Source organism: Fistularia commersonii, chromosome 32 (genome assembly GCF_037954325.1).
Source record: "Fistularia commersonii isolate RoL2024-O1a breed Wild chromosome 32, RoL_Fcom_v1.0, whole genome shotgun sequence".
Classification (NCBI taxonomy): domain Eukaryota; kingdom Metazoa; phylum Chordata; class Actinopteri; order Syngnathiformes; family Fistulariidae; genus Fistularia; species Fistularia commersonii.
Window position 1 is genome coordinate 11,461,079 of NC_141315.1, and position 15,003 is coordinate 11,476,081.

Sequence of the window (15,003 nt, forward strand, 5' to 3'; positions counted from 1 at the left end):
GTCTCACAGCAAGCATACATGTCCTGCACCAGTCTAACATACTTCTCTGCCACTCCAGACTTCCTCATACAATACCAGAGCTCCTCTCTTGGCACCCTGTCATATGCCTTTTCTAGGTCTACAAAGGAACAGTGCAGCTCCCTCTGGCCTTCTCTGTACTTTTCTATTAGCATTCTCAAAGCTAATACAGCATCTGTAGTGCTCTTTCCCAGCATGAGTCTGGTTTCCATGACTTGTATTGATATACGGAGGTCAAATCTGCTCAGCCAGCAAGGACTGAGCAGCCAAGCTTCCTGTTGCCCCCCACCGCCGCGGTCCAGGACATGGATGTGGATGTTCTTGCCTCGCAAACCCTGCTGGTGGAGGCAGCTGTGAGAACATGGACCCGGGGTTCCATCCTTGGAGGCACAGAGTCCAGCCAACGGAGGGAGGGAACTCCCTCTGATGCAGAAAGTCCAGCGGGCACCTTCTCACCCCAACAGCCAATCAGGAAGCGTGTTTCACCACTCCGTTTCTGACGACCCGCCGGTACCAACACACCCACCATATGGCCATCAATTATTAGTTTGATGTCAAAGCTTTGATAACATTCCCATTATTCCTGTGATCTTTTCAAATCTATCAGCTTGATTGGTTGTATTATTTATGGATCATCTGATCAATATCAAATCAGAGTCAATTGGCGATACAATCAAGAGAACTTGAAATGAAAAAAAAAAAATCAAAGCTTTGGAATCAAAGTATTAATTCTTTTGATTGTAACTAACTGATCAGATATTGGTTATTGATCATATACCGAGGGGCAAAAAGGTTTAGTTAGCTGCCAATTGTGCAAGTTGTCCACTGGAAAAGATGAGTCTTTTTCAGCGTAGCTACACTTTAACTATGAGGACAGAAAATCACATTGTCTGATTTTTAAAGGATACATGGTGGAAAATTAGTATTTGGTCAAGAACAAAAGTTCATCTCAACACTTTGTTATACATCCTTTGTTTGCCATGACGGAGGCCAAATGTTTTCACACACTGTTGCTGGTATTCCGTCTCGTTCCTCCATGCAGATCTAGAGCGATGATGTTTTGGGGCTGTTGCCGGGCAACCCGGACTTTCACATCCCTCCGAAGACTTTATGGGGTTGAGATGAGGAGTCCGGCTCGGCCGCTCCAGGGCCTGGAGATGCTTCTTACGGAGCCGCTCCTTTGTCGCCGGGGCGACGTGTTCGGGATGATTGTCCTGCCGAAAGACTCAGCCATGATTCATCGTCACTGCTCTTGTCTGATGGAAAGAGGTTTTTCTCTACAAATCTCAGGATCCACTTCCATGGATCAGTGGTCCTGAGCCCTTTGCAGAAAAACAGCCCAACGCGTGATGTTTCCACAGCAGCCATGGTGTTATTGGGATGCAACTCAACATTGCTTCTCCAAACACAAGTTGAGTTAGTACCAAAAAGTTTTATTTCAGTTTCATCTAACCATAGGACATTCTCCCAATCCTCTTCTGGATCATCCGAACGCTCTCCGGCAACCTTCGGACAGCCCTGGACACGTACTGTCCTCAGCAGTGGACCCGCCTGGCCCTGCAGGATGCCAGTGTGTTACTGATGGTAGCCTTTGTTACTTTGGTCCAGCTCTCTGCAGCTCACTCACCAGGTCCCCTGTGTGCTTCTGGGGTTTTTGCTCACCATCATTTTGACCCCACGGGTGAGATCTTGGGTGGAGCCGCAGGTGGACGGAGATTAGAAGTGGTCTTGCACGTCTTCCATCGTCTACTAATTGCTCCCACAATTGACGTCTTCACACGGAGCTGCTCAGATATTGCAGAGTCAGTCTTAGCTGCTGCTGGTCTAGTTTGGTTTCTCTTTGGTTTGGAGTGTTTGAGGTGTGCACGGCTGTCTTTTTCTGATAGGAGCATGAATACAGCGAACATGTGGAGGACAGAGGAGCCTCTCGCAGAAGAAGTTCCAGCTCTGGAGAGGCAGAAAACCTGCCTGTTTGTTGGTGACAAAATAGTTATTTTACCCAGGAATTTACCAATGAATTCATTAAAACCTGCAATGTGATTTCCTGGATTCTTCCCCTCATTCTGTCTCTCAGGTGAGAACACACACACACACACACACACACACACACACACACACACACACACACACACACACACACACACACACACACACACACACACACACACACACACACACACACACACACACACACACACAGAGCCAGCTGCCAGTTCAAGGTTTATTCTAGGTACAAAAATAAAACAAATACAGGCTGGAAAATAACTTTGCAATAGAAACTGTGTGTGTGTGTGTGTTAGAAGTAGCTCTGGAGAGGTTCTCCCAGGATGTTCTCCATCTCCTGGATCACCTTGTGAACCTGCTGTTCCACCTCCTCACATTCATCTGAAAGACACACACACACACACACACACATACAGTTTCCATTGTCAAGTTGTTTTCCATCCTGTTTTTGTTTTACCTTTGTCGCCAGAATTTCTGGTGTGTGTGTGTGTGTGTGTGTGTGTGTGTGTGCTCACCCTCCATCATCTCAGCCAGGAAGGGGATGGTCTCTGGCAGCAGAACCACATAGTTTTCCTTCAGTTTGACGGCCAGCTCCAGCAGCATCAGCAGCGAGGAGAACCGCACCTGCAGGGGGCGGAGCCAAGGTCAACACCTCGCGCTACACCACCGGTCATACATGCTGCGTCCTGATTGGCCGGCGTGAGTCACCTTGGCGTCGGCGTGCCGCGTCTTCAGCAGGATCTGGTAGTTGAGATCTTTCCACTGGGAGTCGTCGGCCATCGACGCAGAGAACTGGCCTACGCAGGGGACCAGCTGAGAAGATACCCTCTGCTGGTACTCCTGCTCCCCGCCCAGGAGGTTCTCCATCTACACACACACACACACACACACACACACACACACACACACACACACGTCCATCAGTGAAAGCCTCACGTCCATGCCATACAAAACTCCCTTGAGAAATCTGTCCGTTTAAGGGTCCTGCCTGACAGCCAATCAGGAACAAGGGATCGTGCCCCGCCCCCGCTGTCTGACCAATGGCAGAGCGGCGAGGGCCTCACCTGGTCCACCAGCGGCCCCAGCAGGGCGTCCGCTCGCTCCCTACTGACGAAGCGCTGCGTGTCGAAGAGGAAGATCTTGTGGAGGCAGTCCAGGACCAGACCCAACAGCAGGCGGTCCTTCTCCTCGCCGTCGGGGGGCGGGAACATCCTGTCACCTGTGGGGAGCGCACGGGTGAGCGGCGGCTCCTCCCCCGCCCGCGGGAGGCCGGAGGTCAAGGGTCACCTGTGCGGGCGGCGTTGGTTCGCCGCAGGATGTCGGCGAACGGCTTCACCAGGTTCCCGGCGAAAAGGACGAAGAGCCCCTTGAGGCGCCCGGCGACGGCGTCGGCCAGGCGGTAGAAGGTCAGCAGGCGGTCCTGACTCCCCGTCTTGCTCCAGTCGAAGAGCTGAGGGCGGACGCCGCGGTCAGAGGCGGGCGGGAGGAACGCCGCCGCCACGTCCGAGCGCCCGCCCGCTTACCTTGAAGAAGAGCGGCCTGAAGGTGACCTCCGACAGCATCATCACCATGGCGACGAGACAGTCGATCACGCTGCCCTCCACGTCGACGGCGCTCGCCGGGTCGCCCTGCGGACGCAGACCCCCCCCGTCACCGACCGGTCGATCTCACCAGACCCGTCAGATCTGCTGACACCTGATTGGCCGACAGACCTGGCAGTGCTCCGCCCTGAAGTCCAGCGCCGTGAGGAAGAAGGCGCCGAGCTCTGATTGGTGGACGTTGAGATCTTCCCGCTCCATGTGGCTGATGTGCTCCTTCAGGATGCTCATGAGCGCCACCAGCTGGCCCTGCGGGGACACGCCGACATCACTTCCTGCCCGCCGCGTCACAAACCCACAGGCCGACGGCGGCGGCGCCCACCTTCCCGTCCGCCACCATGGCGCTGTAGCACCTGCTGACCACGGGCAGCAGCACGCGGGGGGGCAGTTGGGTCGCCACGCAGCCGCGGAGCCACGCCAGGCGGGACGCCAGCTGGGAGCAGGAAGTGGACGAGGACGCGGTCGCTCCCACCAGCACAGAGAGGCGACACACCTGCGGGGACAGGAAGTGACACGGGTTGTAGCCGCACGCCACCGGCGCGGCCCGGCGGACGCCGCGGCGTTCTCACCTGCTGCAGGATGTCCAGCAGGTACGGGCTGACGAAGTGCGGCAGCGTCTCCAGGACGCGCTGCAGCGCCGCCACGCCGCTCAGCAGATGGCTGTCGCCGATCTGCATGTCCTTCCTGTCACTGAGCGCGCTCAGTAGCGCCTCCATCAGCGCGGGCAGCTGCGGGATGGCGAGGGCGCGCAGGGTGCCGACGGCCTCCGCCACGCAGAGCAGAGCCCGGCTCCTCGTGGTCTTGTCCTCGTCGGGCGCCGCCACCAGCTCCACGGCGCTCCGCAGCACCGGCACGAAGACGTCCTGGCGGCGGCGGCCCAGCTGGCGGCACAGCAGCTTCAGGCTGTAGAGCGCCGTCTGGCGATTGACGGCCGGCTCCGCCTCCTCCTCGCCGACCTTCCCGCGACCTCTGCCCACCACGGCCAGCAGGTCGCCGACCAGCTGCAGGAGGACGTCCACCTGCCGCAGGGACGCCGTTTACCTTTGCGTTCGTCCGCCGACGGACGCGCGGGTGCGTCGGCGCGGTCTTACCTGAGGCTCCGCCCACTCCGCCTGCTGCTGCAGCTTGTTGTTGAGCAGCTCCATGGCCTTCCTTCTGACGGCCGCCAGCGGGTTCCCCATCAGGCCCCGGGTGACGGAGATGAAGGTGTGCGACGGCAGCAGGTCGTTCACCTGGGGGCGGAGTTCGGAGGTCAGTCGGGCGCCGGTCGGCCGCACGGGCGGCGTCACCCGGCCGAGGGGCGGAGCACCTTGTCCAGGACTTCGTAGGCCTTATTCAGGAGAACCCTCCAGAACTTGGCGGTGGGCGTGTCGGCGTTCTGCTCCACCGAGCGGGCCACGTGGTTGATGAAGTGCAGCGCCTCCTCCAGCAGCCTGCACACACACACACACACACACACACACACACACACACTCTTCACTTCCTGTGGTGTTCCCTAGCCTGCAGGTGGAGCCAGGATCTTCACACCTGAGGGTGAAGGAGCACTCACCGCTGCTCCTGCTGCTGCAGAGCCTCCTCCTGGTCCTCGCCCACGTCCGCCACCTGGAACAGAGCGTCAGGTCACACGGTGAGAGAAGGCGGCGAGCGGAGGAGGTACTTCCTGCCGGGTAGGAGGAGGGACCTTGGCGATGAAGCGGGTGGAGCCCAGGAGCTGCACCACGAAAGAGACGCTGAGGAACTTGAAGTGTCGCAGTTCTTTGCTGCTGTGGTTTTCCGGGTTGAAGATCAGCTCCTCCGCCTTCTGCTCCACCTCCTGCTCCGCCGCCTTCCTGCGCCCCCCCTGCCGTGTGACCGGCGGCTTCGACGCCTCTGCGGAGGACAGCGGCGTGAGCGCTCGTACGTGGCGCCCGTCCCGGAGGACGCCTCCCGCCCGGCGCCGGCCCTCACCGGGTGTCGGCCGCTCGTCGGGCAGCTGCAGCAGGAAGAGCAAGACGCCCACCAGCGTCTCCAGCTGCTCGCCCACCGAGAAGTGGCAGCAGACGGAGATCCAGAAGTCCACGTCCGTCTCCAGGGCGCCGTCCTGCGGCACAGCCGAGCGTCAGACGCGTTTCTCCCGCGCGGAGCGGCTCGACCTTTGACCCCTGGCTAACCTTGTCTGCGGCGGCGTTGGCGGCGTGCAGCTTGAAGAGCAGCAGCAGGAGGACCCACAGGAAGCGAGCGGCGCCCAGCGTGCTCAGCAGCTGCGTGAGGACGGGCAGCCGCCGGTGCTCCGGCACGTGGGGCAGCGTGTCGGCGAACACGTGCAGGATCTGGGTCACCACGGCGTCCACGTGGGCCGCCGCCGCGCCTTCCGACAGGCAGCGGGCCTGCGGGGGGGAAGGGGGCGGAGCGTGTGACATTTCTGGACCAATGAGATGTGAGAAGAGGCGGCGGCGGCGGCGGCACCTGGATGAGCGCGGGGATCACCATCTGCACGGTCTTGTCGATGACGCGGAAGCTGTAGGCGTCGTCCAGGCGCAGCACGTTGGCGCCCATGAAGGTGAAGATGGCCATGATGTTGTGCAGCACCTTCTCCTGGAGGACACAGGAGGTCACGTCAGCTGCCGCGCCAAACAGGAAGCGGCGGGGACGGCAGGAAGCGGAGCGCTCCGGACTCACGGGGAAGATGGCGGCCACGGCGCCCAGCAGCAGCAGGGCGTGATGGTGCGTCTGGGGCACATCGGACGTCCGGATGCTCTGCACCACCAGCTCCACGCTGAACTTGTCCTCCTCCAGGACGTCTGCCGGAGGAGCACACGGGTCAGGACCTCCGGCCCGGCGGGGGGGCGGAAGATCCCCGGAACCATCGCCGCCAGGCTCATCCTGGACACCTCCCCACCTGAGGTCACATGACCTCCAACCCACCTGCACCCCCGGAGGACATCTTGTTGCAGATGTTGAGCAGACAGCTGAGCAGCAGCTGCTTGACATACTCCATGTTGGTGTGGTCATCAGATTCCTTCAGACTCCTGACACACACACACACACACACAGGTTATCCTGTGGCATCAGGTGACCCCGATCTGAGCTCCTGGACCTCACCTGGAGAGCAGAGAGAAGAGGGCTGGAACCAGCGCCTGTGGTCTTCTCAGCTTCTTCTTGTGCTGCAGCAGCTCCAGGACCAGGGTGACCCTCCTCCAGGGGACGGCCCCCTCTGCTGGACCCTCCTCGCTCCTGCAGGAGAACACCTTCAGCTCCAGGAGAGAGGGCTGACCTTCAGGGGCGGAGCTTCCTCACCTCTGCTTCCTGCTGCGCCGGGTCTGCATCACCGTCCCGCCCGCCTGGGTCTTCTCGGGTGGAGAGAGCTCATTGGCCAGCAGCTGGGCGTCCACGGCGAGCTGGAGAGCAGACATGGGATCGTCACGCCGCTCCGAGAGGACGCCGTCCACCCGGCGTGGAGGACATGGGACTCACCGCCTTGAAGACGCTGCCTATGGCGTTGGCGAGCGGCGGCGCGCTGCCGTCCAGGAGGTCGAACATCACCGCCAGGATCGTCTGCTGCACCTGCTCGTCTCCCAGCGCCGAGAAGAAGGTCTTGGTCACCTGCGGAAACCGGGAGGGGGTTCAGACCGGGAGGGGGTTCAGACCAGGAGGGGGTTCAGACCGGGAGGAGGTTCAGACCGGGAGGGGGTTCAGACCAAGAGGGGGTTCAGACCGGGAGGGGGTTCAGCCGCCGGAAGCCCGGCTCCGCGGGCGGGTTCGGCACCACTGACCTTCTCCAGGGCCAGGATCTGGCAGCTGGGGGTGTCTGGGTGGGGCGCGGTGGAGGTCCTCAGGGCTCGGAGGAACAGCTCCAGGCAGGCTCGGTCCCGGACCAGCAGAGGAGCCGAGGCCGGCTCGAACTTGTCCAGCACCAGGCGCAGGAGGCGGGCGTCGTCCCGCAGCAGGCGTGGGGCCTCGGGGCCCGTCCGGAGCAGACGCTCCAGCAGCGGGAGAAGAGCCGACAGCACCGTCTGGAGGCACAGCGACACCCGACCATCAGCGCCTCCGCCTCCGCCTGAGACGCCGCCCGCCCGCCCGCCCGCCCCTCAATCTCACCCACCTGTCCGCCCACGTGTCTGAGCGCCTCCAGCAGGGCGGCGGCGCTGTAGGACGGGCAGGAGGGGCTCTGGACGCTCTGCAGCAGCTCCTCCACCGAGGAGCGGGCCTCCGGCGAGGAGGCGGGGCCGTGGAGCTCTCCCAGGACCTGGAGGACGCACGCGCCGGCCAATCAGGGCGCGGGGAAGACCATCGCGAGATGGTCTCCGTCCCGGGACGGTCGCTCACCTGGCTCAGGTAGGACGGGTCGGCCGCCATCTCCTCCGACGTCTGCAGCGCCCGCTCGATGATCGGCCGGAAGGGAGCGGCTTCGGACGTTGACAGGCTCTGCATGGCCGAGAGCGCCGCCCTCCGGACCTCCCGGAGCGGGGAGTGGAGACACGACAGCAGGGAGGGGACCACTGACACACACACACACACACACACACACACACACACACACACACACACACACACACACACACGGGATTGATTGATTTGGTTCCTGATCAATAAGGATGCTGGTTCTCCTGGTGTCACTCAAAGCACGGTCGGTCAGGTGACGGCGCTCCTCACCGGCTGATTGGACCACGGCGTCGGAGGGCAGGAGGCGCAGCATAACCCCGCCCACGTACAGGGCCCGGGTCAGCAGGACCGCCCCCACCCGCACGTCCAGCTGGTCGCCATGATTACTGCCGTATCCCCACACTAGGCACAGGAACCGGAGCAGCGTGGACGGCTCATTGAGGTGGACCTGGAGGTGAGATGGCCCTCAGCATGGAGGTCACACACACACACACACACACACACACAGGGAGGGGTCTCACCTGGACCAGCAGCCTCATCAGGTCCCGGAAGGCGAGCACCGCCGGTCCTTGTGCGGCGGCGCTGACGACCAGGCTGAAGAGGCGGCAGACCAGGCCCAGGTAGCAGCAGGTGTTGGCGTCCATCTCCTCCGGGTTCCACCACACCTCACCTGGGGGACGCACCTGTCAGGTGACCTGGTGCCGACGGGGTAGGGGGCGGGGCCGGGAGGGGGCGGAGCCTCACCTTTGAAGGAGGTGTCGGGGCACCTGAGCGCCATGATGAAGTCTCTGAGGAGTGACATCATCACCAGGCTGTACTCTCCGTCGGTGGGATTGCTCAGGAACAGCGCCAGGGCGGCCTGGAAGGAGGCGGGGCCGGAGGAGGGAAACGACACGTCCTGTCGCACACACACACATCCTCAGGCCACGGCGACAGGAGCGAGCGGACGGCGGCGCAGGGGGCGTGGCCTCTCACCTTGCCGTCGTGGTGATCCTTGGACAGGTGCAGCAGCGGCGGCTCCAGCAGGGCGTGCAGCCGCTGCGCCGTCAGCAGGTGCTCGGTGTGGCTCAGCTCGCCCAGGCCCAGCAGCAGCGTGCGCATCAGGACCAGGAAGGCCGGACGGCCGCGGCACCCGCGACCCTGCTGCTGCTCCACCGCCTGCACCAGCTGCTCCAGCTGACACACACACACACACACACACACACACCTGGTTACCCGCCGGCCACCGGGGGGCGCCACAGAGCCACCAATCGCATGAAGGGGAACTCACGGCGTCCCGCTTGGCGAAGATCTCCATGTCGGCGAGGTTCTTGGTCAGCGTGGAGACCAGGCACTGGTTGACCCGCCCGAGGAAGGCGGGGTCGGAGCTGCTCTTCATCAGCTGGTCCAGCTCTGGGGGGGTTAAGCGAAGGTCACGTGACCTCTGACCCCTGGACAGCGGCTCGGTCCCGACGCAGCGGCGGCGGCGGCGGCTTACCTGAGGCCAGGTTGAGGGTCAGCGGGTGCTGCGTTATGGCGGCGGAGTGAGCGATGCAGGAAGTGAGGGGGAGGTGAGCGGCGTCGGTGAGCACCAGCAGGGGCAGCAGCCTCCAGCCCGTCCTCCTCAGAAGGTCGCCGTCCTTTACCAGCCGCGGGTCGGATAGCAAACGCACCGCCTCCGTCAGCACCGGCAGCCTGATGGACGCCACTGTTACCATGGAGACGGTGCAACCACAAAGTGTGTGTGTGTGTGAGTGTTACTGACTGGTCTTCAGACTCAGACGGGTCGGCTCTGGAGAGCAAGGACAGCAAACAGGAAGTGACATCATCTGGCGGCAGGACGTCCAGCAGCAGCTGAGAGGACAGAGGGACATCGAGGGGACGATCGATCACCGATCAATACAAAAGCGATTGGATGCCATCATTTCATCCCTGATCGAACAACATCAAGGTCTGTCTGATGGAGTCGTGACCGGCGCGGCGGGTCCTCCTCAGCTGAAGAGGAGCTCCAGGCGGTGAGGAACCCTGACCTCCAGCACACGGAGCGCGGCGCCGACGACTTGGGGGACGTGGTCCAGGAGGCGGTCCGTGACGGCGTCCCTCAGGAAGTCCCGGTCCAGGTTCTGCTGCTGGCAGAGGAACAACATCAGCCTCCTCTTCCAGGACCTTCGACCCCGACCTGCCCGCCGCTCCTCCTACCTCTCCGGACGACACGGCGGCCGCCAGCTGCTCCAGCGCCGCCACGCGCACCGCCGGCCGCGGGTGGCTCAGACCCAGGAACAGGGACGTGTCCTGGGAGGACAAGGCCTGCGGGACGTACACCTATTGATCAGTGATTGGCCGGAGCCGCCGTCGTGGACGAGGTGGAGGTTCAGGGTCACCTGGTGCTTCCCGCTGCTCAGAGTCAGAGACAGGAAGTGGTGGAAGAGGGCGTTCCTCTCGGGGCGCCCGGCGTCCGTCACGTAAGCGGCCAGGACGCCGTCCAGCGCGGCGAAGTGCCTGGAGACGACAACACGGCTTCGGGTGATTGGACGGTCGAAGGGGAAAGAAACCCAAGATGGCGGCGGCGGCGGCGGCACGCACCGAGACTCAAAGAGGCGGATGAGCGGCTGCAGGCGGTCGCAGAGTGTCGACACGGCGTCAGGAGGGAGGTCGGTCCGCTCCAGGAAACCGTCCAGAAGCAGCCTGAGACGGGGGGCGGGGCATGGTGACATCACTTCCTGCTTCTCATCTCATTCATTCTGATTGGTCTAAACCCTTCATCACTGAGGCGTCCCTCAGGAACTCCTTCCTCCTCCTACTCACCGAGCCACGGTCCGGTCCAGACCGCGGGTCAGAGGGACCGACTCCAGGACCGACTCCAGAACCGCCATCTCAGAGGCCCCGCCCCCCTCAGAGGCTCCGCCCCCCTCAGAGGAAAGCACGGAGGCCACCAGGTGGGGCAGCAGGTAGCCCAGCAGAGGGCTGAGGTCATGGGACTTGGACAGGAGTTGGAGGACAGGAACCAGGCTGGAGCAGGAGCTCAGACTCTGAAGGAACCTGGCGCGCACACACACACACACACACACACACACACACACACACACACACACACACACACACACACACACAGGTTTTATTTTGAGAATCCCTGCCCACGTGTGTGACTGAGCGTGTTTCCCAGGGAGGGCGTCTCACTTGGAGCCGGCGGCGCCGTCCTTCTGGTTCTGCAGCAGCACGGCGAGACAGGCCACGCCCTCCCTGGCCAGGACGGGCTCCCGGAGCAGGGACCTGCTGAGCTGCAGGGCCAGGGTGGCCACCAGCCGCTCCTCCAGCGCCGTCTTCACCGCCAGCTGGCCCACGATCATGTAGGTGGCGGCCTTGTAGTCCGCCAACGGCGACTTGAGGCCCTGAGGGGCGGCGACAGGAAGTGAGGTCGCGGCTACCTCGCGGGACGGGGACGGCGTCGGCGGCCCGTACCTTCTGCACGTAAGGCAGCAGCTTGGACACCACGGGGTCGGTCACATGGTCCACGTCGTCCAGCACCGCCACCATGGTGGAGGCGTAGAAGGAGAAGACCACCCGCAGCTGGGCGCCGCTTCCTGTCTGGCCGGAGAAGGCCTGCGGGGGGGGGACCGAATGGTTGCTACGGTTACTAACGCTGCTATCATCAGGAGCAGGATCCCGCTCCTACTTCCGGTCTGAAGCCCATTGGATGGCGGACCTACCCGGATGGAGGACGTCACCAGGCGGCAGATGAACTCCATGAAGCCCAGGTCTCGGCTGCAGTGGGTGACCAGGGTCGCCGTGGGCAACGGGACGCCGCTCTTCTGCAACCACAGTGGGTTCACTCAGATCACATACAGTACTGCAGTACTCACATACAGTACTGCAGTACTCTATCCTGGAATGTACTGCACTACCCTGAGAGTACCTGCAGGCTGCTCAGCCAGCATGCTGTGCAGTCAGAGGAGTACTAGTACTACTAGTAGTACTAGTGGTATTGTGTTACCTGCAGGCTGCTCAGCCAGCATGCTGTGCAGTCAGAGGAGTACTAGTCGTACTAGTATTACTAGTACGACTAGTAGTACTAGTAGTACTAGTAGTATTGTGTTACCTGCAGGCTGCTCAGCCAGCATACTGTGCCATCGTAGGAGTACTAGTAGTACTAGTAGTACTAGTAGTATTGTGTTACCTGCAGGCTGCTCAGCCAGCATACTGTGCAGTTGCAGTAGTACTAGTAGTACTAGTAGTACTAGTAGTATTGTGTTACCTGCAGGCTGCTCAGCCAGCTCCAGCGGTGGGAGGCGTCCTGAATGTCCAGCAGCTGCACGACTTTGACGAAAATGTTGGTGCGATGGTACGGAAACACACACTGCAGGAGGCTGTCGGGGTTGTAGTGGTGGATGTGGAAGCTACACACACACACACACACACACACACACACGCACACACACACACACACACACACACACACAGGATTGGACAGTTAAAGGGCTGCTTAGCTGTGCCTGCCACGTTGCTATGGAGACGGCGTGGGACCCACCGGTGCACCAGCCACTCGATGCACTTGAGGGCGGGCCGCAGGAGGAAGTACGGGCTGAGGCGGGTGAGGAAGAGCGAGATGTCGGCGTCCAGCTGCTGGTTGACCTCCCTGGACTGGACGCTGCGCTCCACCGTCAGAGAGGCCTGGCTGAACAAGGTCTCCTGGAACTCCTGGAGGGACGGCTCCATCCCCAGGAGCTCCTCCAGACCAGTGCGGCCTGCAGAGGAGGCAGAGGGGTGAGTGTGTGTGTGTGGGGGGTGGGGGGTGGTGGTGAAGGACCTACCCAGGGCAAAGAAGGTGTTCCTGTCCATGGACGCTGCCTCCTGGGGGTCAAAGAGCAGGGAGGCCACTCTGCGGCGGCCCAGCCGCGCCGGGTCGCTCTCAGGCAGCGCCAGCCGCTTCAGCTGCTGGGCCAGGGACGTCATGGCGGCTCTGTCTGCGCACAGCAACACACACATACACACACACACACACACACACACACACACACACACACACACACACACACACACACACACACACACACACACACACACACGGGGGGGGGGGGGGGCTTCAGTACCATCAACCACAGGGGATCGGAGTACCTCTGAGACCCCCAGAGACCCAGAGAGGTGCCAGAGAACAACCCAGCGGACCTGAGATCGTCCCAGAGGAGCACAGATCTCTGAGATCCCCCAGCAGATCCCTCTGATCGAAGCGTCCGATCCGCGTTTCGGACCGCGGACAGAAAGGCGGCTCGGATATGAAATCCGGACCGAGATGTCAAACCGGATCGAGCGATCCGAACCCGGCGTGGACCCGGCGCGGCTCCGGGGCTAGCTGCTCCGGCTAACTTTGCCACAATACACGGTCACAGCGCGTACACGGCAGCACGGGACAGTCAAAGGACACACATTTAACGTGATAAACATGGCAGCATGAAAAGAAGGAGGATGTGATCAAACTCCGACCTGTTTTCCCGTTGGACTCCAATCACGTGGACTCGGGCCGGGACGGCAGTGACCTCCTGGGCTGCGGAGGGTTCATATCCGGGTCACCGGCTGCGCGACCAGATAGTTCCCCCCCTGTCACTTCCGCCTTCCTCCAAACGCATTTTATTTGAACTGTTTTCGAAGAAATACGGCTTATATAAATATCTTCGTGTCAACCACGCGCTTTATTGAAACAGCATTTAAATTAAGACTTACTTTTGCATTCAAACAGTCAAAGCTTTACCTTAAACATGATAAAATTGTTTACCTCTATTAAATATGCGCCCGCGATGAAAAAATGTATGTTGCTGACTGATGTTTTTACTATTTTCATTGAATGGATATTGCGTGTTTCTTTGATTCAAGCGTTTTCTATTTATTTTTCCTTTATTTTTTGCGTTTTCTATTCTTCGCTTTACCCGGTTCGCAGGGCAGCACGGCTGCTGCACCTCCGCCTTCCGACCACAAGGGGGCGCCTCATTCCCGCTATAAAAGATGGACAGCTGTTTTCAACCACGAAGAAGAAAACGAGACGGAGGTTGGATTTATTAAATTTTTCGGCGTCAGTCAAATTCCGCCGTCGACTAAATCTGTGAGGAGAAACTCCAGAGTGTGTTCGCCGGGACTCATGGCCTTCTGACGGTCATCCGTCCGCGTCGAGCCGTTCAAGCTACCGGCTGCTAGCAACACTGGAAGCCGCTTCCGAGGCGCTGTCAGCGGATTTCACTGACGTTTCTGAGGTGTGTGTGTGTGTGTGTGTGTGTGTGTGTGTGTGTGTGTGTGTGTGTGTGTGTGTGTGTGTGTGTGTGTGTGTGTGTGTGTGTGTGTGTGTGTGTGTGTGTGTGTGTGTGTGTGTGTGTGTGTCGCTCATTCGAGAGCTAAAGCTAACCGCTAAACACGTACAGCGTTCGTTTTTCGCGGGGCTGCGCCCATCGCGTGTTCTCATTGGTCCGCCGGACTGTCGATCTTTAAAACTCTGTTCTGATTGGCTGATACATGAGCGAGTGCCTTTAAATGGCCTCGCGTTCACGTGTGGTTTGTTGATGCTAGCTTTCCTTGTCACATCTGCAGGCTAGAAACTACTATCCATAGAGGGTGAAATGTCTACTTTGCTCTCCGCGATGCTGATAAGAAGAGTGTAAACATTTTATAGATATGATAATCAACCTGTAATAAGACGTTTGAGTGGCGGTAGACTTTACATGTGCAAGACAAACAAGTTTCAGCTGTTTAATTCTGATGGCAGTCGGGTTGAACCGGTTCTTAAATGCTGTTGTTCTACATCACACACTCCTGTGGAGGCCAGGAGTGTGAACGGTCCGTGTTGGGGGTGGACGTGGTCCTTGGCCCTGGAGGCAGCTCTCCTGTGGACCCTGAGTTGGTAGATGCTCAGTGGGGTTCTGGTGATCCTCTGCAGTCTTTATCCCTTGCTAGTGCGTCCCTCCAGGAGGAGAGCCAGGTGTTTGTTGTGCTTCTCCATGGATGATCTCCACCCGCTGCTTGTCCTTCTGTTGTCCACGAGGTCCAACCTAGACCCGAGGAC

General features: G+C 60.3%; 1 protein-coding gene across 2 annotated transcripts; it reads right to left on the minus strand.

Moving 5' to 3' along the window:
• Nucleotides 1-2,225: 2,225 nt before the first annotated feature.
• On the minus strand, nt 2,226-13,498 carry heatr1 (HEAT repeat containing 1). Of its 2 annotated transcripts, none has more exons than XM_086139740.1 (43): nt 13,440-13,498; nt 12,770-12,922; nt 12,487-12,703; nt 12,214-12,355; nt 11,669-11,770; nt 11,421-11,561; nt 11,139-11,350; nt 10,767-11,000; nt 10,545-10,646; nt 10,343-10,460; nt 10,161-10,268; nt 9,992-10,087; nt 9,727-9,815; nt 9,460-9,656; nt 9,253-9,374; nt 8,958-9,158; nt 8,727-8,880; nt 8,504-8,652; nt 8,253-8,430; nt 7,926-8,098; nt 7,702-7,845; nt 7,373-7,612; nt 7,074-7,202; nt 6,897-6,997; nt 6,702-6,833; nt 6,525-6,628; nt 6,279-6,400; nt 6,066-6,194; nt 5,771-5,986; nt 5,568-5,700; nt 5,302-5,489; nt 5,170-5,222; nt 4,930-5,053; nt 4,712-4,852; nt 4,190-4,639; nt 3,943-4,113; nt 3,735-3,869; nt 3,546-3,650; nt 3,310-3,472; nt 3,087-3,241; nt 2,731-2,889; nt 2,538-2,646; nt 2,226-2,403 (listed from the first exon to the last, which is right to left on the minus strand). In XM_086139740.1, the coding sequence occupies exons 2-43, from the start codon at nt 12,909-12,911 to the stop codon at nt 2,315-2,317; spliced, it is 6,369 nt and encodes a 2,122-aa protein (XP_085995866.1). In that variant the 5' UTR covers nt 12,912-12,922; nt 13,440-13,498; the 3' UTR covers nt 2,226-2,314. The 2 variants fall into 2 exon arrangements, with proteins under 2 accessions (XP_085995866.1, XP_085995865.1); XM_086139739.1 differs by having other exon boundaries at nt 9,992-10,090.
• Nucleotides 13,499-15,003: the final 1,505 nt, after the last annotated feature.

Excerpts from the sequence above, each read along its gene's own strand:
- heatr1 (XM_086139739.1), bottom strand. The coding sequence starts at position 12,911 with ATGACGTCCCTGGCCCAGCAGCTGAAGCGGCTGGCGCTGCCTGAGAGC. Across the intron at positions 12,356-12,486 it reads ATCGAGTGGCTGGTGCACCG|CTTCCACATCCACCACTACA; the intron begins GTGGGTCCCACG and ends GTGTGTGTGTAG. Across the intron at positions 11,771-12,213 it reads GCTGGCTGAGCAGCCTGCAG|AAGAGCGGCGTCCCGTTGCC; the intron begins GTAACACAATAC and ends CTGTGGTTGCAG.